The sequence below is a fragment of the Musa acuminata genome, unplaced genomic scaffold (assembly GCF_036884655.1).
Source record: "Musa acuminata AAA Group cultivar baxijiao unplaced genomic scaffold, Cavendish_Baxijiao_AAA HiC_scaffold_503, whole genome shotgun sequence".
Classification (NCBI taxonomy): Eukaryota; Viridiplantae; Streptophyta; class Magnoliopsida; order Zingiberales; family Musaceae; genus Musa; species Musa acuminata.
In genome coordinates this window covers 1-26,236 of record NW_027020748.1, presented here as the reverse complement: position 1 = coordinate 26,236, position 26,236 = coordinate 1, and the positions used below count along the sequence as shown (strand labels likewise).

The following is a 26,236-nucleotide window of genomic DNA, read 5'->3' as shown; positions in this document are numbered from 1 at the left end:
TCCCCTCTCAAAATGACGAGCTCTTTGACTTTCATTAAAAGCAATATGTGGAGAGAACTGAGCCAACTCAGTGAAATGATGATCATATTCCATTACAGTTCTATTTCCTTGGTGGATGCTAAGGAACTCTTGTTGTTTCTCAAAGCGAATTGAATCAGGAAAGAACTGCTCATAAAATGCATCTTTAAACTGCTCCCAAGTTACCACATTACCTCCAGCCTCTAACATCCTCCTTTTTTAGGTCCACCAAGTGTCTGCCTTCCCTTCCAAAATGAAAGAAGCAAAAGGCACTTTCTGATTTTCCCTACATTCAATAGCTTCGAATGTCTTTTCCACTTGACGAATCCAACGTTCAGCAAAGATTGGATCTGGCTTGCCTTCAAAAACCGGTGGTCCCAATCTCTTAAAGTGATCTAAAGTATTATTCCTACCCCATGGAATTTCATCTCGTTCCTCTTGACGCTCAAAGTATCCTCTAATAGCATTGAGGACTCCGTGTACGTCACCTTGAGCATTGACGGGTGCTGGGGCATGAGGGGCATTCTGCGAAGTCGGAGAAGTTGGCTTATAATTAGTGACAGGTGTACGGGAGGACTGGGTTTGCTCTACGATGCGTGGAGCTTCCAAGTTATTGTTTGTTTGAACACCTCTCCGAGTGCGTACACCAGTAGCATTACGACCATGAGCACCCCGAGTGACAAGACCACTAATCTCTGGAATTGGCTCCATTACTCCTATAATAGGTTAAAGACAATCATTGGTTAAAGTCAATCAAGGGACCTAATACACCTACAGGCCCTAGACCATGCTCTGATACCATAAAAATTGTCACATCTTGGATTTTTTTTTTTCCACACATTTAGGCCAAATAGATAAACATCACTTTATTCATCATTCATAAACATTTATTACAATTCATTTATTACAATCCATTTATTCATCGAATCATAAATAGAAAAATAAACATGGTGATGTTAACTTCAAGAATCATCCAAGTGGCTCTACCTAGCGGTAGAGGAAGGTCCGCTCTCCACTAGAATCCGATTTAGTACTAGGGGGAGGCTGCTCTGAAAATCAAAAATAAAGAAAATTCAGCAACACTAAGTAGGAACCCCAAAAGTCAACTCAAAATGTATACATGATCAAAATTCAATCAATCATCCCATTGGCGTATATCAAGTACCCGAAGGAGCACTCCCCCAATAGCGGATGGAGAGGCTTTATCCTACGGGATGAGTTTGTGTTCTCCCAACAGCGGATGGAGGCAAACTCATATCACACTCCCAACAGCGGATGGAGTGGTGTCCCACACCCGCCAAAGTGGGGACACGTTCCTCCCAACAGCGGATGGAGGAACCGTCCAGCCGCCACGTCTGACGGCCCGCTAATCACCGAAGGGAATCGCCCTACCTGCTCTCGGCAGAAATATAATCTCACACTGGTCATATCCATTTCGGGATGAAATAACATATTTAAAACATCTCTTTCAAAAATCATCAATATCAAATAATATAAATTAACCCTCAATTGACTTGAACTCTAGTTTAATCGATTCAATTGAACTCGATTTACTAGAGCCTAACTGAATTGATCTCTAATCCTTATTTAACTGGTTTGGAACCACCCTAGACTAGTATAATTTAGACTAGATTAAGTTCAATTTAGGTTAAACTAACTTGAATAAGTCAATCAATTCGGAATCACCCTGAATTTATCTAGACTAATCAAGTCTAATTTAATTCAATCAATATTTGGGCTCAAGTTCAACAATAATATTGGGCTAGATTGAGCCAGTCCATCTACTGGTCATGTGCATTATACATGATTGAGCATGCATTACATAAAACTAGCCCAGCCTTGGCACATGGACTAGTCATAGCATATACCCATTAACAACATAAATGAAAACATAATAATGCATTAAAAGATAGATGAGGAGAAATGCTTTAATACAAAGAAATAACATTCTTCGACTAGAAATCATAAGACATTAAAGAGGGACTAGGAGATAAGTTTTAACACAATGAAATAGCTTTCTAAATTCAAATAAAAATCATGTTTTCAACACATAAAATTTCAACATATTCTAGTCATATTTTAAATCATTCAGAATAATATATTTTAAATTTCAGATCAAAGAATATCAAAAAAAAGGATTTTAGATAACATATTCTAGTCTAATAAGATTTTAATCCAAATAAGATTGAAGATAAACTGTAATACATAAAATATATCATATAAAACATATATTTTTTTAACATATTTAATTCTACAATAAAAACCTTAATCATGGGTCAAAGAATATTATAAAAACTTTAATTAATTATTTTAATATAAAAAAATTTGACATTTAAAGAATTGATAAATATTTTTCAAACTATAAAACTTTCAACATTTAAAGAATCAAAATAAAAGCTAAAACTTTTAAGAAAGGTAGGAAACCTACCTCTTGTCAATAGAGTGTAACTTCTCGTTCTCTTGTTAATAGGGTGTAACTCCTCGTTCCTCCCGCTGCGAGGCTCGACTATGTGAGGAACGAAGGAGAGAGATCCCTCCCCCTTAAATAGGAGGAGGTGAGCCTCTATTAAGAGAAATAAATTTTAATTTTTATATTTATTTAATATAAATTATTTTCATTTAATATACTAACAAATATGATATCATCATATTTGGAATACTTAATAGTTACTTCCTTAATTCATATCAACAAACAAGGAAGTAGATTAAGATTTCCTAAATTATGATGGCAAGTAAGAAAAACAAAATTTAAATCTCAATCTCAAATATTTGATTTGATTACAGTGGTGCAGGATTTAAGTAGATCAAGAGGACAGTCCTTTTGAGTGAGTTCTGATTACAAGCATAAAACTAAAATGAACTATCAGATCATGTGAGCTGCTGTGGATTGTAGTTTTTTGCATCACTACAGAAGCTTTTGATTGTTATTGTTTGACTTAGTTCTTGAAAAGAAGGATTAAATAAAACCTTTTAGCGCATAGGGTAGGTTGATTTTTTATCTGTTTGGAGAAGGATTTAATGATTTTGAAAGATAATTACATATTATCTCATGTAATTAGTTATCTTTCGTTTCTGATTTTTATATTTTTAGAAATTATATTAAGATTTATATACTTACAAAAGTAAAATATTTAATTATGTTGTTCCAATAAAATCCCTATCTTTTAATTTTAAATCCTATAAAATTATTTTTTTAATTCTATATAGGATCTGAATGTTTCACTTTCGTAAGGTTAGACTTGTAATCGCTCTCCTTCCAATCCAATCCAACTTAAGAAAATATTTTGATTTTGATTTGATATCAATATCTCAAGAAAATATATTTTTTAGTTTGCAAGAAAAAAATAATAACGATAATCTTTTCAATCATTTGAGGATTACATTTGGGTCATAAATTAGGCCCATTAAAGGCCCAATATGTTGCCTACATACCTCCAATAAATGCGGTTCCCCTGACGTCGTTTCCACCGAGGTTGCTACCAGAAATCTATTGAGATCTGGCGGCAGAAGCAGATAGATGATATCGCAATGTCCCGACTTCCCTCAGCTTCCTCGTCCTTTTTCCTGCAGCGGATCAGACTCCCAGCCATCTCCTCCCTCATCGTCTCTGCTTCGAGACCTCCTTCCCCCTTCAGATACTCCTCTTCTCAGCCCCAATTGTCTTTCTCCCCAAGATTGCGCCACTCGCCTGTCTCTCCTCCGACTTCTTCTTCCTTCTTGACGTGGGCCGCGCCGCCCGTGGTTGGCACCCCAAGGTTGCGGACCAAAGGTTTGATTCGAAAGCTAGGTTTTTGGATTGGTCTGTCGAAATTCAAAGCAATAAAGCTCTGTGCTTTTGGGTTTTGTACTAGTCACTAGATGTATTTGGGAGTGTCACCATGGCTTACCTAACTTTTACTGGTTGATTTGTAATGTTTGTTTGCAGTTTGTTACTGTGCTGGAAGCAGTGGAAGGGAGAATAAGGAGCTTCTGGTTCAGCATCTTCTTGTCGGTGAAGACAACCTTAAGCTTCTGCTGGAGCTCCAGCAGCGTATTTCAGGAGGTCAGCTTCCATTTTGAATTTTGTTTATTTTTTGCATTGTAATTATTTATAAACTTATATTTTACGACGCTGTTGCTGTGAAATTTCATGCTTGGTGGGGTAATGATAAGTGCTGCAAGTGGCTGTTTTCTGAACGATGTTCTTATGGTTAGATTAGGGAGGAAATTCAAGGTTACAGGAAACAGAAGTCCTTTTTCTTTTTTGCGTATGATATTTGTTTGGTTGAGGTGAAATGTTGTAGCCTTGAACAATACTCCCTGCAAGCTGTTTTTATTTATGATTGCATAGGTGATAAGTGAGGTAAACAATTAGGTAATACTGATTATTCAAATGTAAACAACTCAATGAAAAATAAGGACCTGTATTAGATGGGAAGTTATGGCTGATAGACAAAAAAGAGCAAACTAAAATGCTAATTTAACTGAGTTACAAATGGTGGGGGACAAGAAGAGGGAGGGCCATTTCATTTTCAAGAACTCAATTGTCTTGACTCTTAGAGACGTGTTGTTGATAGTATGATTGCACTCAAATGTTTCCGATGTTTGAAATATCCTCTCGGCTATAGCTAGTAGTGACTCAGAGACGTGATGTTGGTCTCGGGTCTCAACTGTCCAAGTGTTGTGAATCTGAGATGGAAACCTTCAAAATTGAGACATGAGATTCCACTTATATCTAGCTATATTCATATTACATGTGCATTGAGGAAAACTTAATAGTTACATTTACTGTCGGCAAACTTCACATTAAAGGCAAAATTTGTGTGCAGAAGTATCTGATGTCTCATATTCAACAGTGATAGTATTATGGTTCGCTGAAATGAAGTGTCAAGGCATGCTCAGCGCCCTGAAGTGTATAAGTGTCCATGTGCATATAGGAATTTCTTCCTTTGAGCTAACTCTAGAGGAACAAATAATATCTACTATAACATAACTATTTCATCATCTGATTTGATGCTTCACTTTTGATGTTCTTGATACTGAAAATATTTGGATCATTTGCATGTAGCTGTCACAATTGCTTGTTCATAATCAATTCTTCCTCTAAATCTGCAATAACATTACTCAAAGTTATAACCCTGAAATATTTTCTCTAGCCATAGACGAGATATGTGGTAGTGGATCCATTTAACATAACGAATTCCTTTTATTACTCTTCAATGCGGTCGACTCTAAATTTTCACAAAATTTAACCTGTGTGAAGATACATTGAGAAAAAGAAAATTTTGTTTTGAAATTCCTGAAGTTTCAGTCATTTTCATGTCTGGGTTCTCCATGAAGTCAACATGATAATGCATTCATTTCATAGCCCATAATAACATTTTGGTTATAACCTGTTTTGACCCTCAAGTATTTTGTTTTCCACCAATTCTCTCATTTTACGATTTCTCTAAGCGAATTTCTAGTTTTTTTTTTTTTTTCAATTGTAGGCTGAATTGTATCTTGATAAAGGTATGGTTATACACTGATTCATCTTCAGGAGTGGATTTAAGCGATTTAGCTGTGGAATACTCTGTATGTCCATCAAAGGAAAATGGTGGAATGCTTGGGTGGATTCGAAGAGGGCAAACGGTAATTTCTTATGTTACTTTCTGCAAAGTTAGGATGGCATTAATTAGTTCAAATGATAGTGAATATGGCTAGTTAGTCAGATGCCTTATATAGAGAAACCAACCATACTGATGTGCATGTGGCCTATCATTCTTCTGCTGGATTCAGGAGTATGGAGTTTTTAATTTATTGTTGCACTTCTAACAAGTAAAAAATGTCACCTTTGTAAAATTCAAGAAGTTGATTCATTTATGCACCAAAAGATTAAAGCTTCTTACAGTTATAATTCAAAAATTATTAGAAAGAGTACCTAAATAATGGTTTGGTATTAACAGAAAGGATAGTCTTGACTCTTCCTATTGTTGCTGAAAGGTTCAGATTTCAGAAAAATAATTGAGAAATTAGCATTTAGAGAAAAGCTCTGTAGACCTGCTCGTGTTTATATAATGGATTTGAGGCTTATTTCATCTAAAAGATTTCCCACAGAAAATCTCCACTTGTGTTTGACAAGAAATCTGATGTCTCAGTATCACCAGCAAAATACTTTAGAATTATTAATTATTAATAAACTACTTGTTCTACCAGAGTCCACCACTTTTGATGCTTAAAAGGATCTACCATTTATTACTAAGAGCCAGGTGATGAACGAAAGGAACTTTTGCTGAATTTTGGGTTCAATTTGTAACTGTTAGTGGGACTTTCAAAATTCATGGAACAGGCTCCTTGGTAATTCAACTACAAAGTGTTCCAAATTATTTTTAGTTTCTTGTTTACATTTTTTTTAGCTGAGACTGCTCTCCGATATCTATGGAATGCTTCCTCAAGATAACTCATTATAATATGAAAAACTGGTCCTGGTACATTGTTTCTTTTCTCTAATGGAATGATTTGTCCTCTCATATTATTCTTGTGGTAGGTGTCAAATTTATTCAGTGCCCCCAACCAGATTTTTCCCATCTTACAAATAATTTGGCTTATGTACCAGTGCTGAAATGATCAAAATCTAGCAGAAAAGACTTTTTAACTTTCTGTATCTAAAGATGCATAAAACATTGAGTTGTCGATCATTTTAGTTGCATGAGGTAATTCTGTTTCTAATATCGTGAATTTATAATTTTTTTTAACAATTTCTTTGGCAGATGTTACTTTTCTCCTCACCACTGAAATTTTATTAAGATATTATCACATGAAACCAAGTATCTTGTAATATTTAATTATATTCGAGAAATCCGATCAGGTTCCAGAATTTGAGGAAGCTGCATTTAGTGCTCCTTTAAACAAAATCACACGCTGTAAGACTAAATACGGATGGCACCTCCTGCAAGTGCTTTCTGAGAGGTACAAACTGTCGATGTCTTGTGTGGTTTTTTTGGGTACTTGTTCATGTTCACATAGCTGTCAGAATGATTATTCTGGAAAATCCTGCAACCGCAGGGAAGAATCAGTTCTTCAAGATGTTGAGCCTGAAGAACTTCATCTGAAAATGCAAGATCCAAGTTTTATTGAGGAAGTTCAGTTGATAGATGTAAGAGAACCTGAGGAAGTGTAAGTATGGTTCTTTTATTTATTTCTTAGCAGCCTGAGCTCTGTCTTTTAAGTTTCTGGAACATCGACTGAACTTTTGCTTTTTGGTAAACAGAGGTTAAGATATGCCTGACAGATGGACTTTCATTTTTAACATACTGTTACTCAGAATGGTCTCTTGGACTTAATAGAGATCCAGGTCACTTGACAGATGCTCTTTTTTTCATATCTTCTGCCAAATTGTTTAGGGTAGATATTCAGAACTTCTCTTTTACAGACACGTCAGTGATAAAAAAACTACTTATTCAATGGTCCAAGTGAAAAAGTTGCTGAATGACTACTTTTACCAGGATCCCTCTGGTCAACCCAGGACTCATGAGTATCTGAATACAACATTTTGGCATGTGTCTGTATGATTAATATCGTGAACTTATCTGACATTTGATGAATCAAAGGGATCAGTCGGCTCATGTCAAAGCTCATTCGAGCATTTTGATCTTGAAGAATGAAGCCTGAAAGGCAGAGGCTTGAAAAAACATGTTCAACCATCAGTGAATATCCATAGCATGCTAACTTGGACTATGTCATGTTAATACACATACAAGCATTTTAAAAATCTTGAAGAATGAAGCCTGAAAGGGATAGGCCTGCAAAAACATGTTCAACCATCGGTGAATATCCTTATAGCAGGCTAACTTGGACTATGTCATGTTAATACACATCTTAGCTAACCTCTTGCTTGAATCTTAGTAACATGTAAAGCATGTGAAGAAATTGAAAGTTGGTTTTAATTAGTTTTGTTTGAAGATGTATACACCAGAGCTTTGCAGAAGAAGCTCTTTGATATTAGGTGGATTGGAATTGAACAATCATGCAAGGATCTGCATTAATCACTGGAAGGTGACCTTTTATTATAAACTTCTACTGGTTCAAGCATCGAATCCAATATTTCACAGTATACGGTGAAAATGTGAGTGCTGTAATTTTCTAATATGGTTTTGTTCATAGTCCTTCTCAAGTTGTCCTTTGATCATGAATTGCCAAAGGGAGCAAACATTGGTCAAACCTTACTTCGAGCTGTTCATTTATATGCTTTTCAATGTCTTTGTAGTAGTTTCTTTTTGAAAAAAAGTTGCAATACGACGGACCCGAGATGCAACTTCTTGTAGGCCTTTGATGATGTAGTGCATCAGATTGTTTCTTATATCTGGCTTGCCTTTTGTTGTTCTTGGTCTTAATAGTTGCTTCTTAGGATTTATAATTTTTATACATTGGCAATCTAATATAATTTTGGGTGCTTTGCCTTTATAAGCTCATTGACAACCTCAGACGTTTTTATCATCTGTTAATTCTGCATGACAGAGCTCAAGCTTCTCTGCCTGGCTTTAAGGTTCTTCCACTTCATCAGTTTGGAACATGGGGATCACTGATAACTGATGAGTTTGATCCTGAAAAGGACACTTATGTTTTGGTAATAAAAGAATTCCTGAAATTTAGTACCATATTTTGAAGTTCCCTAAATAACTGGGGCATTACATCTTGTTGTTGATGTTGTTTGTTTATTATGATACTGTTTGATCTCACTCGAGCTTGTTATCCTGAACTGCAGTGTCACCATGGTGTGCGGTCTCTACAGATAGCAAAATGGTTACAGACACAGGTATATCACTTCATCACAAGCTATTGCTTTCCAATTGTGGATACTTCTTTCGATGATGAGTTGCTTGTCTTTTTTATGTTTACACAACATGATAATGTGCAACTTGAAGTGCTTATCTTTTTTCATTCACATCAATACATGCATTATGCACACAATATATATTGCCTACTGATGTTGCTGTAATATTCTCTCCTGTGTTTTTGCATCTTGCAGGGATTCAAAAGAGTTTTCAACATATCTGGAGGAATTCATGCCTATGCCATCAAAGCTGATCCATCTGTTCCGACATATTGAACAACTTTCACCTGTTCTTTACCTACTAGTGGCTTTTGTCGAATAAGCATATTCTGTGCATGCAAGTAGTTCCATGTATCTGTATCGTTATTAGGTAGGTCATACAAGCATCATGATTTGTAATCTAATGCTACAAATGTATGGATTAAGACTACTTTGAGCAGTTTTACTCGGGTAGCATCATAGAGATGTACAAGTTGTAACAATCACACAGGATGATTTGCGTTTACTTTCTTTCCATTGACATCTGTTAGGTTCCTAAGGTGGTCAAACCCATCAAGAATGGAGATTGACTTCGATGAGAACATCAAACTGTCATGTGAGGACAAAGCACACAATGAATAAGTTGATCGGAGTGATGCGTATGATTAGATGCAGCTCTTCATGCTGAGGTTGTAACGCTGTTTGCAAATGGCTTGTGTTGCAAGATGATGGACGATGCATTGTTTTCGCTGATTATTTTTATGATTTGTAACTTCATTGCCGTTCCCTGAAAACATAGGTTGACAACCACAACATATTTCTCCGCTTCCTGCGAACATAGGTTGACAACCACAACCACAACCACGCATCAGCTGTAGAACCCAAGCGAACACATGAGACGACGAATCCAATCTGGATCGAAGTCTTGCTCTAATTCCTAATCACAAAGATGGACCGAGTCAACATCTCGCCGGCGTCCCTTTCCCACCATCCGCCCATCGACACGTGTTTCTGAGCCCATATATTTGGCAAACATTTATCCCCAAATAAACGATTTTTATTTGCTTATTTATCTAAATCTAAATTCCTTGTAAAAGCTCAAAAAAACTCACTAATATTTAACATATTTGAAATATAACCATAGTAATTATCATATATAAGTTTATTTGGTGGACGTTAACGAGATTTACAATATGTGAAGGGACTTATATGTAAAATCTGATTAGAATTTGAAAGGGGCAAATATGATATTTCAAGCGTTGATCTATAGATATATATATAGAGTCCATACTCCATACTGCACGGATTTCCTCTCTCATCTCTCTCTCTCTCTCTCACATACGCACCTTCAAAAGCGCAGAATAGCAAAACCGCCTCTCGATCCATCCATAGCCTGCATTCCACCTTTCCCTTCCCTTCCATTCCGATGCTGATGATGAGATCGCGGAGGACGGGAGAGAGCAGTAGTTTTGGATAGCAACGGAAGCGGAATCTTTCTTGTTTCAAGGTTGTTATCTGAAGCCCCGAACCCGATCGCAGCCTCTTGTGCACTTGGTTGATCCCTGGCCGAAACTAGGGCTTGTTTCTTGGAGTGGTGGTGGTGGTGGTCATGAAGGGTACCGCGGGGCCGCCGATGAAGGTGTACCATGAGAACTGCCCCGGATGCAAGCAGGACCGGAAGAACGAGGTCCATCGTGGAGTTCCCTACGGGGAGTTCTTCTTCATTTGGATCGTCACGCTCTGCTCTGGTGAGTCAACAATCTCGAACGATTCGTTTGATGATTTAGTGCTTGCTGTTTACATGTTGTTCGGTGATTCTTCGTTAGCAATTTGTATTCATTGTTGTTGTTCGAGATACAAGGAAATAGTTCCAGATAGGCTTTGCACTGCGTGATTTAGGCTGTGCCAGGAAGGAATTAGGGTTTCTTTCACCTTGATCGAGTGACGTTTTTGAGGGAATTAAAAGGCAATCAACTTTACGTGAGATTTTGTGGTACGAATCAGGTGGTATTCTGTGGCTTGATTTTCCAAGTTATGGATTGCTTTCAAGCTTGAGAAGCTGCACTGAGGTGCATCAACTCCCAACCCGTTGTATTCTCTATCAGCTACCTTGCAATGATCTTCCACTAGGCGATGTGCCTGCTGACTGATCCAAAATTATCGCTTTGATTTCACGAGAACCGTACTTTGGGATGGTCCTTCCTCTCATATAGGATTTATCATAGACGCTATATGTAGAGGCAAAAGATGAACCAAGTCTCATATAGGATTTATCATAGACTCTATATGTAGAGGCAAAAATTTGATAAGTGGCGATGATTATAATATGTTAATAGGAGAAGCAAAAGATCATATAGGATGAATCTTTTACATATTTTTTATGCACAAGTCACGTTAGTTGTGCGGTTTAATTATTTGACAGATTTATGAGAAAACAAGGATTATTACACTAGTGGAGAAATGTGTCATGAGTCTCATGAGAGTGTCAAAAAAAGTTATAAAGTTCAGAAGTAAATAGACTGCATTATAGACCAATTGTTTTTCTGTTCCCTGTGGAGAAGAGAACATTTCTTTTATGTTGCTTGGGCTTTGCATATAGGAGTAATCATTTGTGACAAGAAGTTGATGAGAGAGTCGTGATGCCAAACTTGCAAAGTTGAGATTATTATAATAGGTTCTAGTACAGTGCTGCAATTTGGAAACATCCAATAAAATATTTTACATCATCATGATCAAATTAAATCACAAATCTGCAATTGGATTTCTAGAAATGTTCAGACGTGCATCAACTGCATGAAAATGTTCAGTCTATTCTTCTTTTGTTTCCAGTTATGGTAAGAATTTCAGGATTCCCATATGACTTCAGCTTCACATCTAAGGGAATTGGACAGTGATGGATGGTAATGGGTGATCCATGTCAAAGGCATAAATTTACCCAACTAATTCGACTCAATCTGGTAGTATACTTTTCAATTCAAGTCATAATATTCTTGTCATCAGCTTTACATAAGAGATGCTGGACATTCTTATCATACTTTGAACATGTTGATAGCATACGGACATTGCTCTCCTCAAAGACAGTTTATTGTACAATGATTCAGTAATCAAGATCTACCTCAATGACATATGCATTGCACATAAATGTGCATTTAGATAGCACCACGAAGGAGCACCCCCGAAGAATGCAATCTATTGATAATGATATAAGTTTCTGTTATGCAAAGAATTGTTTCTCTTCGTTTTCCCCTTAACTACATGTCAAGTCAAAAAGATGTTCCAAATTAAAAGTGCAAAAATGATGATGTTTTGATGCACAGATATCCAAGAATTTATGCCATGTTTTTTTTTCCACTTTATTTTGCTTCATTTTGTGCTAATATATTATAGACTATCTGCTAATAAAGCGTATACATAAATATATTTTGTTTCAAAATTTCTTTCATACTGATTTATTTGTTAATTTTGTGTCACTGTGTCTCATACCTTGATATTGCTTTTTTCAGCCTTACCAATATCGTCGTTGTTTCCTTTCTTATACTTCATGGTACGTGCAACAAAACTTCGTTTCAATAACCATGATTTCTGTCTCATGAAATGTCAATCTGCTGCACTTACACAATCTGTTCAGATTTTACTTTGAAAAAAATATGCTTTAAAACTTCTTTTTTATGTGACTTCTGATGGAATTTGCTTTTCTATCACTGAAGCACCCCAACTTGTGATCACTGTCAATGTTGATAGTATCACTAATATCAATTTCATCAACATCATTAATGTTCATATTGTCAAGATCTGTAAGTTAGCATGAATGCATATACAAGTTGTTTGGTGATCCATAAAGTTTATGTTGATTTAATAATAGGGTTAAAGAATGATATGTATTGTTATCTCCAATACGTCTAACAAAGATACACTCATCCATACTTGTTCAAACATTAGTACTACTTGGATAAATGCAGTTACAATTGGGAGCAAGTTATTGTCTAAGAATTTGCTTGAAACTGGAATTCTAGCTTGAAAAAGGGCTTCGACTCTTTTTTTTGTAAATAATGGTGAGTTTGTCCTAGAGGATTCGGTAGGTGAAATACTTGTGATTCACCTTCACAAACATATAGAAAACAAATTTCTCCAAGATGAAATAAAGTCCCCAATTAATTAAAAGAGTGTTTAAACTTTATAGAGCCACCAGTTTTTGTTCATTCAACAATATATTTTGGCAATATAATATATCAACTTGAATTTTGAATTTTAATTTTAATTAATAAAATATAAAATATTACAATATAATTGATTATCAATTAACATACACTCATGATTTTAAATTCCTCTCACATTAGTATGTATAGGGTGATATTTATTGGTTCGAGCATGAATTGATACACCAACTACTCCTAACTAGATGGTTCTTGGTTGATTCAAGAGTTATTACCTCAGAACCCTGTTGAATCGAGCTTATTGTTCAGTTTTTTGTCGATATTGGATTTGGACTGGATGATAAGCTCTACTGGCAAACTTCAAGAGACCCGTTACCTAATGTACCTCAACCACATGAGTGGTTCACAACTTCACATTGATGAGTTAATGATTAGTACCAAATTATCATTATATCAATGACATATTATTTATCAATATTAGATGCCATATGAGTAGCTTTATATATAGTTCTTATGGACATAATATATTGATTTACAATGAATTTACATCAAGGATCTCAATCCAGCCTTCGTGGACTCACCACGATCATCACGATCATCATAGTGGATTTACATCAAGTTTATCATGCCCAATAGTTAGAACTTGTTTATTTATACATATACTCTTTAGATACAACTATTTTGTCTTTTTATTTATTATTTTATAGATTAAAACTACTTAAATTTATTAATAAAAGCATACTTAGTTCATGATGCTCTTGTCAATGTGGTTTGAGGAGAGTCAATATACGCAGTCTTACATTTAAATATTTTAAAATGATTGTTTTTGTGACTCGGTCTTTCAAATTGCAAAGGAACAACCTTACCAATGTATCAAGGAGCAACCTTAAATTTAAACCACTTAAATTTAATAAATTTGACTATATATGAATAGAAAGTTCAAAAACAATATAAAATAAGGTCTATCTGGATTTCGACCAGTCTAAAATAGTTAATTGGATATTGTTTCAAATATATAAATATGGCATTCCCACTTTTGGCTTTCCTGTTACTTTTAGGGTGGATTGATTGGTTGCCTAACAGTATAATTTTAGAGACTCTTTAATTTTCTTTTACTTCTGTGAAAATTTTACTGTGTAGAAATTGCACACAATTTGTGGATTTTATCATTGCTCTCATTTTTTTCTCTACTTCCATCTATTGTGCTGTGACTCCTATTTTGGGCTTTGCATCCTCTTGATGGTGGTGGCATACGAGAATTGTTATGGGTGCTAAACTAGTGGTGGTGGGTAGTGGGATTCTCAAGCGATGCCTCTGCTAATGCTGATGTGATACTCTACACTCACAGTGATAGACTAATCCTGAATGTTTTATCTTTAATGTCTTCTTATCATTGAGTGGTATACCCTGATTCTGTGACACTCTTTAGAACTGGATAAGAGATGCCTACTGTATGTTTTCTAGCATTATTTGTTATCCCTAGAAGCCTGAGAAATTGTCATGATAGCTATTTAATTTACCCTCTCTGTCATGTTCTTTTTCTCAGATAAGGGACTTACATATTGCCAAAAGAGAAGAGGATATTGGGTTTTATGCTGGTTTTGTAGGTAAGTTTTTGATGCATTCCATCTCTCTCTCTCTCTCTCTCTCTCTCTCTCTCTCTCTCTCTCTAAGTGATACAAGAAATTATCTTTCTTTATAGTAGAATGGCATAATTGAATATTTGTGGAGACTTTGGTTCTCAATTTTTGTTTATTTTGAAGGATCTTCCTTTATGATTGGAAGAGCTCTGACTTCAGTATTTTGGGGAGTTGTGGCAGATCGATATGGAAGGAAACCAGTTATACTCATTAGTATTATTTCAGTGTAAGAACTATATGATGCCTTACTAACTAAAATTAATTATTGTAACCTTAGTGAAGTTTGGTTAGTTTTCTAATCGATGTGCTACTTTTCCCTCTCAACTGAGTTAATTTTTCAGAATAATATTCAACACACTTTTTGGGCTTAGCACGAGTTATTCGATGGCAATTATTTCTAGATCATTTATGGGATGTTTTTGTGGTTTGCTTGGTCCAATAAAGGTATATACTAAATTGGGTTCAAGTTGCTCATTCTTCTCGGAGATTTTAGCTTAAGTTTCTAACTGAAGCTTTATGTGAAATTTAATACAGGCTTATGCTTCAGAAGTTTGCCGAAAAGAATATCAAGCTCTAGGATTATCCCTTGTAAGAACCTTATATATGGCTTTTTGTCTGTTTTAAACTATCTTTCCAATTACTATTGTTGGTCATTTCCAGTCTTAATTGCATACTAATTGGTTATAGGTTAGTACTTCACGAGGCATAGGATTAGTTGTTGGTCCAGCTATTGGAGGTTTCCTTGCTCAGGTACTGATTTTCTTAATCTGACTTATCAAACAGCTATATAAATACACCATTAGATACATGAAAGTTCTCTTTAATGATTAAGTGAGTATGAAGTTCAATTCAACCAGCAATTGTTGTTACGGGACTATTGCTGTACTAAGGACCCATGTAGCATCTTTTTGTATGAATCTAAACATAATCTAGAAGAATTCTTAAAATTTTGGATTTCATATGGTAAAGCAGTGTAATATCTCCCATAATTGAAGAAAAATAGTTTTAACATTCTGCTAAGCTAGGGGCTTCATTGCTGCAAACTCATCCAGCTGCATGAAGACACCCATTTTGAACAAGTGGTGGAAAATAAGATGCAGTGTTTCTTGGAAAGAAAAAAAATTATACTCGTAAAAGGTTATAATAACTGGACGTCTTTCACAGTTAAGAACTATCATTAAATAAGAGAAAAAGATAGTGGTTTCCTGAGTAGTCAAGTTTTTATATAAAGTTGATACTTAGGCTTCTGCAATTTGAAGTCTAAACAAATTTCCATTTTGTTATGGTACTGGTTTTCTTAAATTAATGATGCTTTCCTGTTATCTTTCATTTAAATTATTACCAAATTGCCAGATTTTGAGTGTTATTAATACAGTCAAATAATTGCAGTTGGGTTATTTTCTTGAAGTCCAATGTAGAAACACCTAGCATTTTTGTGCTTGTGATCACTCTTTATTATCTGCTCTTTCTTGCAGTTGCTTATATCATAGTTTTTGAGCTTCTGTTTTTCTTCCATATATTGTGTTACCTATTTAACTCATTCACATGTTTCTATGGATGCATATTATTTCAGCCTGCAGAGAAATACCCAAATATCTTTTCAAAGGAGTCATTATTTGGCAGGTGAAAATAGAAACATAGCAGACAATTATATTTGTATACTTGTCACTCAAAGCTAAATAAACAAGGTTTGCAATCAACTGCAGGTTTCCTTACTTTTTACCATGCCTTTGCATATCTCTTGTGGCAATCGCTGCCACTGTTGCATGTCTCTGGCTTCCTGTAAGTAATAGCACTATGTGCCTCTTAGTTTAATTCTTTTGGCAAACAGGATGGTGTTTGGACTTGCAGCACTTTTGTGAACTATCACAAATAAAGCATCATGCCTCATATTTACTCACCTTAGCAAAATTTGACAACCAAACAAGTTAAAGCTATACTTACATTATATCTATAAGCCTGCACTTGCTTTTTCAATCATATGACTTCCTGATTTTACAGTTATCGGAAATTTCCAGGCATTTTCTAGATTTTCTTCGCTTCTCAGCAGACTATGTCTTTCCAATGATTATATTAACATAGATATGGCACTGGGATTTTAGGGAAACTGTAAATGCATCTGTGGATTACTTAAGATATTTCTATATCCTTGGTGATCTTTGCAGAAACAAACTGCAATAGTTCTTTCTTGCATTTTGACTTGTTTAATGATCTTAATCATGAAATATGATACAAAGCTTATAAGCACCTACATTTGAATGAATGGTAGATGCTTAATATTTCATTTTATGTGATTATGTTATGGCAAGCACAAAATTAGTGGAGAAAATAAGTGATGATATCTTAACTAGGACAATAGGGTCAACTTGGCCTGCCCTGAAAATTATAATGCAATATATTGGGTCATCAATTTGAATACTTTAAATTACAAATAAATTTGATTTTTTTTAAGTTTGACAAACCACTCTATGGTCATACGAAATACCAGTTTATTGTCACCTGCTGTAATTTATCTTTTTTGAGTTTAGAATTCCATGAAATTCATCTTTTTGTTGCTTCTGTTCTGTTATGTCTAGGCAGTTCTTATTTCTTTAACTTGCCTTCTTAACTAGCTAATGTTGCAACAAGTTACTTTCATGTCATATATGATGAATTTATCCTGGTTCTTCACATGATTTGTTGTCTAAGTTTTACCCATACGTAGGAGACTTTGCACATTCATGACAAATGGGAAATTGAAGATCTGGAGGGTTCACTAATTAGATGTGAAACAAGAGAAAGTAGTGAAGAAACTGAGGCTTCTAAAAGCTTGATAAAGAATTGGCCTTTAATGTCAGCAATCATTGTTTATTGTGTTTTCTCCCTTCAAGATATGGCATACTCTGAGGTATTATCTTATCTAAACACATCTTCAGTATATGTTCTAGAAGGATATTATACCTGTATGATGCATGGACTTACATATTTCATACCAATAAAACATGATATTGTTTAGCCAATATATCAAATCTAAATAATTGTGGTAGATGACAAACTCTGGATGTTTATCTGTAATATTTAAATTCGTCATCATAAATCATGAATACAATAACATTTTTTTATAATTTTCATAGAAAATTTGAATTAGCAGATTACTGATATAGTATTCAAAATAGAATTTTTGGTAACAACTTAAAGGCAAATCATAAATGTTATAATCAGAAGAGGTAAGAGTAAGACAACTAATATTAGTTGTACGAGGAGAGGTGGGGAGACCTAATTTGTCTTTAGTAGAAACTATAAATAAAAATTTAAATACCTTTAATTTAACTAATGATTTTTTTTATATAACTCAAAAGTGACAAGATTCATGTAGTCGGTTTCAAATAATTGAGACATTATGGTTTGTTGTTGTTATAGTAGTGTATAAAATATATATATATATATATATATATATATACAAAGATTTCCTGGGAAGCATACACTATGTATCCTCAAAGTACCTTTGATATATATCTAAATGGGGCATGGAAGACATTAGAAATCTTTTTCAATTGCCACTTAGACATTTTCTTCCCATTGTCTTGTTCCTTTTATTCATTCTTTGTATATCCTGGTGAGAAGTTTCCATCTTACAACATTTCAGATATTCTCCTTATGGGCTGTGAGTAATCAATCTTATGGTGGCTTGAGCTTTTCATCTCAGGTTGTTGGAGAAGTACTTGCGATTACAGGTAAAAAGGTTATTCTTAAGCTCTGGGAGAAGTAATACATGACATTCAGTAAGGATGAAAATCATTAAGTGGTGTAGATGTACTCTGAAGTTAAGTATGCAGATTGCGTATTAAACTGAGGTGCATTTGTATTTTCATCTGACTTAAAAGTACTTATCTGCTTATTTTGAACTCTCCGAAATGGGGCATGTATTGATGCTTAAAATAAAAAAGAATAGTCCAGATTTAACATTTCAGTGCTTTCTCCACTTACTAGATGAAATCTTTTGAACACTGTAATAGTATTTATCCCTTATTATTATCAAATCTAGTTTGCCACAAAGTTTCTTAATTACATTATTCTAGAAAACTGCAAAATACATCTGTCTCAATGCACGGGATCTTTAAATAAGATGCTAGCGAATACAGCTGAATAAAAATTCTAATTGTTGACTTAAATTGTTCATAATTTTATTCATCTCCTTGGCTTATGTAAAGTTCAAGCAGTAATTTAGCTTATTGATCTACTTAAGTTAATTGTACTTTTGTCAAGAAAATCCTTTATAGTGAATGGTTCAGGAAATTAAGCTTAGGGATTTACTAAGAATGTACCTACTGACTTGCTCATTACTAGGTATCGGTCTCCTGGTTTATCAAATATTTCTTTATCCACCCTTCGAGAAGTATTTAGGACCCATCACTTCATCTCGTGTTGCAGCAGTATGCAATCAATGCCTTCCATTGTGGTCATTTCATGTCAATATATTTTGAGTGTTTATTGATGAGAGGTGTTCTATGTGCAGATATTTTCTATACCATTGCTTGCCGGTTATCCATTTATGTCTAAGCTATCTGGATTAGAACTTCAGTTAATTGTGAACTGTGCATCCTTCCTGAAGAATGCTTTTTCTGTGAGTATTTGTCTCTTTCTCTTCCTAATAGCATTACATACAAAAATTAATACATTGTCATCACATTGGAACATTTGTATGCTAAAACAATTTTAAATATTCATCCATCATCGTTTATTATACAGTGATGCAGTTGGCTTTTACATATCAACTTGACATACTCATGCCAGCTTTATTGAATTATGATCTAATCAGAATACAGGACAAATTTTAACAACTAATTTTAACAACTAAAAAGATGACTTATCTAGATTTATCAGGTTTATGGAAATTATTTTGTTTATGCCTTCGACATTAATGCTGGTTTCTGGTAAAATTCAGGTTAAAGTTTTGTCTTCTCCATCATGGCCTTGTTTATTCAGGTTTTCATGTGAGTCTATAGTTTGTGCCACACAACAATACAGAAATGTTCAATGGACCTAATTTATTTAGATCCAAAATTTTGGTCCACATTGACAATAAAATAACACTGATTTTTATTCTGTGTATGCTGCAAATACGGGGGCATGTATAATAACCTTGGAGTTAATTGTTCCGCTTTTACATGCTTTTAGATTCATCCTAAGTAATTTTTTTTTTTCAGCCATACATGATCTTTGACTCTTAAACAATGTCAAAGGAACTGTAACCAATGAATTAAGTATCAGTCTGTACCAAATATCAATACATTGGTGCACCAGTGTGAGAAGTCATGGTTTACTAGTGAGAAACAGACCCCATATTGGGGATAGTGTCATCACTGGGCCTCCCTTATTTATGTATATTTAGTATAACCAGTTTGCTGCATAATGCTAACACCAGTCAATATGATTACTCGAGTTGGGCACTTGATTCCTTGCATTCAACAGTATGCCTTTGTGAGTGGATGGAATTGGAAAAATAATAATAATAATAACGATGCACATGAATGAATCTGTACGACATTTTAACTTTAATACCTACATTAGTTATTACTTTTATCCAATACTTCTCTTCTGTGAATTATATTGTTCTTCTAATTCAAGTTAATCGTATTTCAATCAGATAACCATCATTAATGGGTTCAACATCCTACAGAATAATGCTGTGGTAATTCTCTACTCTAGTTATTAAGATTCACTCACTTATATTAGCCACTGAAGATGTTTTTTTGAACTACATTTTCGCAACTTCCCTATCACAGCCTCGGCATCAAAGAGGTGCTGCAAATGGTATTTCTATTACTGCAATGTCTCTTTTTAAAGCTGTCGCTCCAGCAGGTGGAGGGGCTCTGTAAGTAGTTCTTATCAACTTTTTCACAGAACACGTTACTTAGTACCTGATAGTGTAAGTGTCAGTAAGCAAATATGTATAGACCACTTATTTATCCGCAGCTTCTTTAGTGTTTTTTTCTGCTTCATTCTTTCTATGGTTTGTTAATTTTATGGTATTCAATTCACAAGCCATATCAATAGTCAAACTGTTTCAAGCCCGACACCAGTTCATGTTTCAATTTATTAAACAAACAATGTTATGAGGAAAATCTGATGAATTTCTCTTTTACTTGGCAGTACAGTATTATGAGGATAATATTGTTGTTGTTGTGCATTAATTTGTTCACCAAAAGGTTGTATGTCAGTAGAGTCTTGTAGCATGATGCTGCCACTGTTTAGTCATCAACTCTTAACTTGATTTATGGTAAATCTGATGGAAGCAAGTTTTGGTCTTTAGAAATTTCCAGGATGCTCATTTTATAATATTTTTCCCGTTGGGTGATATAGAGTTATCTGATCTAAAGCGTAAGTAGGTTACTGTTAGTCGGATGGACTTTCAATCAAGGTCTTATCATGTTCAGTACCGATTTTGTTTATCGGACCAGTATGTTATTAGTGTACCAAGCAGTATACAGACCTGTACTATTCAGTACTAGCCAAAAAATAATTAGATAATTATAATGATCAGTACCTTTCCTTTATTGAACCGGAAAAAACTGAGCGGTACCACATACCTTGCTTCTGAATATATGGAGATTAACCTTTGATACTTTGTTACCAACATACAACTCAATTAAACAGGTGAAATCGTCATCATCTTAAGCTTCAGATGCTTGGTTGGTAATACTCGACTAAATCTTCACCGTGAATCTTGTCAACAGTTCATGTTGAACTTTATATGAACCTTAAAATGATGACATTAAGGAAATCTCATCGACCAAGATTTATGGATGATTTATTATTGTAATTTTTTGTGTGTTTGCAGATTTTCATGGGCACAAAAGCGTCAACAGGCTTCCTTCTTACCAGGTATAATTTGCTTCTTTATGAAGCCTTGTATCATTGCAAAAGCCTCTGCCATTCACACAATATTATTTTCATGAAAAAGAACCAGATAATCTAGTTGAATGATGAATGCATGCAAACTAGATATTATTTCCATCATCTAGTGAGCTTATGATTTTATATTGATTGTTGTTTTAAAATGCAGGTGATCATGCGGTTTTCTTTCTACTCAATGTGGTTACACTAATTGGGCTCCTTCTGACGTTCAAACCATTTCTAACCCAACCGAGCAACAAAAGAAGTTACGTTTTGTTGGCCACCGAAGTGCATGCTTGAAGGAGCAAAGACTGCGGCTGCGGCTGCCTCCACTGATGAAAACTGATAAGATCAACCCATCACAAATTGCAGGAATGGCAAATAATAATACCCATTCATATAGTGCACGAAGAGTGGTAACTTCCAGATGACAGCTTGAAATAGTATGTATCGATACAATATATATATAATACATGATGGAGGTCGAGTCTTCGGATCATCTTTCACGACCAGAGTGACCAGGATTTGACTTAGAGAATTAGTCTCTTCGATTGGTCTAAATATTAGTGAGTTCTAATTATTAAATTTTGTCTCAAAGTATATCTCCTCAGGTTGTTCTGTTGAAACATATCATTAACAGGAAGCAGTTAGGCTCCATTTCTTGATAATGATTAAATAAATGATTTAATAAAACTTCGCCAAATAAATTCTCCCTGAAAAATTGTTTCTTCATTAACTTCTCATTATACTATGGTAATGAGATTGCAAGATTGCAACTTTTCTGAAATTATATACAAAATCACATCAGGTTTCAAAAACATCAACTTTTTTTGTTTTGGATTTATCTCTCTTTTCCAATACCCCTAAATCAAATAAAATATAAATAAATTATTCTTTATATATATATATATATAATTTCATTTTAAAAAATAAATTAGTTTAATTTAATACTATAAAAAGAATGAAAGAATCCCTATCTAAAATGAAGACAAAGATGATCTACGAAGAGACATATTTAGAAAATATGACGGACGCGAGAATTTGTTCCATAATTTGACTAATAAATAATATAGTACTCGAATCTGTTGAAGAGCTAACTTCACCACTGACATCCTAATAAATGTGCTTCGACCTATTTCTCTTTTATAGGATTATTGTTTCCCTGAATAGTCAAATTTCAGTTGACTCCCGCCAATTTCTCCTCACCACTCCTATTAATACCCTCTCGTCTTCCCACCCCCCTCTCTTCACTTTCCCTTCACCCGCCATATCCACCATCTCTCTCTCTCTCTGCCTCCCTCTTGGTTGCATCCAAGCATTCCTTCCGCCTCCACCATGGGCAATTGCTTCTCCCATGGTAACAATGACACGGACAAGCCCAAGAGCCCAAGCCCACCTCCGAACACCGCCGCGGCGCCATCACCGAACTCCGCTACCCCCGACGTCGCCGCCCAGGATCAGCCGGCCTCCTCATCCTCCCCTCCGCCCACCCCCATCGGCCTTGTGCTCGGCCGCCCCATGCAGGACGTCCACGCCACCTACACCATCGGCAAAGAGCTCGGACGAGGCCAGTTCGGCGTGACGCACCTCTGCACCCACAAAACCACCGCCGAGCAGTTCGCGTGCAAGACTATCGCCAAGCGGAAGCTCACCTCCAAGGAGGACGTGGAGGACGTGAGGAGGGAGGTGGAGATCATGTACCACCTGGCCGGACAGGCCAACGTCGTGGAGCTGAAGGGGGCGTACGAGGACAAGCACTCGGTGCACCTCGTCATGGAGTTGTGCGCCGGCGGGGAGCTGTTCGACAGGATCGTCGCCCAGGGGCACTTCACGGAGTTCGCCGCCGCGTCCCTGTTGAGGACCATCGTGCAGATCGTCCACACCTGCCATTCGATGGGGGTGATGCACAGGGACCTCAAGCCGGAGAACTTCCTGTTGCTGAACAAGGAGGAGGACTCCCCCCTTAAGGCTACAGACTTCGGCCTCTCTGTCTTCTTCAAGCAAGGTCTGATTCAATCCTACTCACTCATCTCTTTCGTCTTATGTTTCCTGCTGTTCTTATTATTTTGCATTCAGTATATATATATTTATTTATTGGTTCTTATGTTTCTTCGTGTTGCTGAATGTTGGAGAGGGATAGAAAAAACCTGAAATCCAAAAAAGAAACCATAGAGATTAACAAATAAAAACATACCAAAAGGTTAAATTTAACATCATTCGGACAACTCCCATCTAATGCACGAAGAAAATCCAATTCTAAAGATAGAATCAATGAACCCTTGAATTATTCTCATTCACTTATAATCCTCTTGTATATCCTCTTACAAAAACTCGAATAACCCTTCTCTGGGTCGCGCAATCGATACCCTGTTCTTGGATAATTTGCCTATCGAAAATTTGCCCTTTTAACCTATAAATTCCTAGAATTTGTACCTTCAGTTTCACAACCACAACAATCTGATACCATTGCTAATTATACAACATTTCCTTAGCTACAGGTTAGTCAAGGATTCGCTATGGAATTCTGTCATCTTATGGCTTCCTCTTATCATAAACTGCAAAGGTAAAAGACCTTAGCAAGTTCTGTTCTTTTTTGTGAATTGTTTCTTCTATTGATAGTTAGAAGTAGGCTTCACAGGTGAAGATTCATTGCTGTTGTGCTACACATGTCATATAAGTCTGATCGAACAAAACGTAGCTGGTTGTATTTTTCCTGTTCATTCGGTAGCAAATTAATGCATGAGTAAATAGTCAGTGACTGTTAGTTTGATGATGAAGCACTTAAACCAAAGATGTTCTTCATTCTTAAGATTCACTGTTCCAATACTTCCCCTTCAAAAAGTGTTTTCTCTGACTTAATTACGACGTATTGCACTGAATAACTGCTTGTGCTACGATTTGAAGTTAAAAGATAGTTTTTGTTTCTGACATTTTTGGACTATGGAAGAATTGTATGACTGAATCTTGAATGGAAGATGATGTTCTCAAGTCTCAACAGGTGAAGTATTCAGAGATATAGTCGGCAGTGCATACTACATAGCACCTGAAGTCTTGAAGCGAAAATACGGACCAGAAGCTGATATCTGGAGCATCGGTGTGATGCTTTACATTCTTCTCTGTGGAGTTCCTCCTTTTTGGGCTGGTAAATTTCTTTCTAATTTTTACTCATAATTTACTTGTTCTGCTTGTTATACCTTACATGAAAAAACATTGAAAAAAGAACAGACACAGAAGCTTAAATTTGTAATGTCAATTCTGGCAGAATCGGAACGTGGCATCTTCAATGCCATCCTACGAGGAGAGATCGATTTTGTGAGCGATCCATGGCCTAATATTTCATCTGGTGCAAAGGATCTTGTGAAGAAGATGCTAAATTCAGACCCAAATCAGAGATTGACAGCATTCGATGTTCTGAGTAATCACAATCCTTTTTCCTTCTTTTATTGGATTCTGGAATTAGCTACATCTTTCGGTGTTTCACCTCGGAATCACGCATAAATTTATTTCTTTGTTATGTTTGCACTTTTTTCATGATATATTGTATGAATACTTGAAATTGTTCATGTTCAGTTTCAGGTTGTTTAAGTTTCTTTATCATCGATGTAGCGAAGTAGACGTATTTGAATCACATTTTATTGCTTCTACTTCCAAATAACAATTGTCATGTGAATGGCATTAATCATCCCCTATTTTATCTTCATTTATAAATATTAAAGGGGATTCAAGGGAAGTTTCTCCAAAGAATACTAATCAAAAAATGTATGCCTTTGATGATGCATGATACTATAACCAGTACAATCTCTCACTTTGTTCTCTCCTGCAGACCATCCTTGGATTAAAGAAGATGGAGAAGCACCAGACACACCTCTTGATAACACTGTACTCAACAGGCTCAAACAGTTCCAAGCAATGAACCAATTCAAGAAAGCTGCTCTGAAGGTAAGCTTACTTGAGAGTTCTGGCACAGATATTGTAGGAAATTGGGATTCAAAGACATTCCTATATAGGTGATCAGTTTTTGCATCTGATGCTCTCAAATTGACACCTTCATTTGTTAACATTGTCAATTGGACTAACAAGATCTGATGAAACTGACATTGGAACTCATTTCCTTTTGTTTATGTTCTGCAGGTAATAGAATAAATATTCATAATTTGCTCGATTTTACATCCTGTCTTCTGATTCTACAGGTGATAGCAGGCTGCCTGTCGGAGGAAGAGATCAAGGGGTTGAAGGAGATGTTCAAGAACATGGACTCTGACAATAGTGGCACCATAACTCTGGAAGAACTCGAGCAAGGCCTCGCCAAGCAAGGAACAAAGCTCTCCGAACATGAAGTCAAACAATTGATGGAAGCTGTATGTTCTTTGCTGAGGCATTTCAATTCCTTTTAGGAAATGCAAATGACAAAATGCTACATTCCTTGATCCTCCTCGATGCAGGCTGATGCAGATGGAAATGGGACTATAGATTACGAAGAATTCATCACTGCAACAGTGCACATGAATCGAATGGACCGAGAAGAGCATCTCTACACAGCATTCCAGTTCTTTGACAAGGATAACAGCGGGTAAGCTCAACAAAAATCGATGCAGTATGAATTCCACATCCACAGAATTGCCGATCCAATATGCCAACCCTTGTAATTTTTCTTTGCTTTAGTTACATCACCAAGGAGGAACTCGAGCAAGCTCTCAAAGAGAAGGGAATGTGCGATGGGGAGGAAATAAAGGACATCATTTCTGAAGCAGATGCTGATAATGTAAGAAATCAACCAT

The 26,236-nt window shown here is 35.6% G+C and overlaps 3 protein-coding genes across 3 annotated transcripts; all 3 read left to right on the top strand.

Annotated features, from left to right (window-relative positions):
* Positions 1-3,481: 3,481 nt before the first annotated feature.
* LOC135660698 (rhodanese-like/PpiC domain-containing protein 12, chloroplastic) lies at positions 3,482-9,314 on the top strand. The gene is made up of 8 exons (XM_065176419.1): positions 3,482-3,787; positions 3,944-4,060; positions 5,537-5,628; positions 6,845-6,945; positions 7,042-7,152; positions 8,494-8,602; positions 8,741-8,791; positions 9,005-9,314. Exons 1-8 carry the CDS (start codon positions 3,547-3,549, stop codon positions 9,083-9,085), a joined length of 903 nt encoding a protein of 300 aa, XP_065032491.1. The 5' UTR covers positions 3,482-3,546; the 3' UTR covers positions 9,086-9,314.
* An 800-nt stretch (positions 9,315-10,114) lies between these two features.
* LOC135586767 (probable peptide/nitrate transporter At3g43790) lies at positions 10,115-21,977 on the top strand. Its single transcript, XM_065176418.1, has 17 exons — positions 10,115-10,536; positions 12,292-12,332; positions 14,489-14,549; positions 14,706-14,808; positions 14,924-15,026; positions 15,117-15,170; positions 15,270-15,332; positions 16,156-16,205; positions 16,289-16,364; positions 17,287-17,469; positions 18,208-18,295; positions 18,909-18,994; positions 19,078-19,185; positions 20,209-20,253; positions 20,348-20,436; positions 21,403-21,446; positions 21,628-21,977. Exons 1-17 carry the CDS (start codon positions 10,398-10,400, stop codon positions 21,756-21,758), a joined length of 1,464 nt encoding a protein of 487 aa, XP_065032490.1. The 5' UTR covers positions 10,115-10,397; the 3' UTR covers positions 21,759-21,977.
* Positions 21,978-22,793: 816 nt separating this feature from the next.
* LOC135660699 (calcium-dependent protein kinase 14-like) lies at positions 22,794-26,220 on the top strand (the record flags this gene model as incomplete). The annotated part of the gene is made up of 7 exons (XM_065176420.1): positions 22,794-23,463; positions 24,457-24,600; positions 24,721-24,873; positions 25,282-25,397; positions 25,649-25,816; positions 25,901-26,028; positions 26,121-26,220. Coding segments are annotated over exons 1-7 (1,479 nt in total), but the record flags the coding sequence as incomplete, so codon positions are not given.
* Positions 26,221-26,236: the final 16 nt, after the last annotated feature.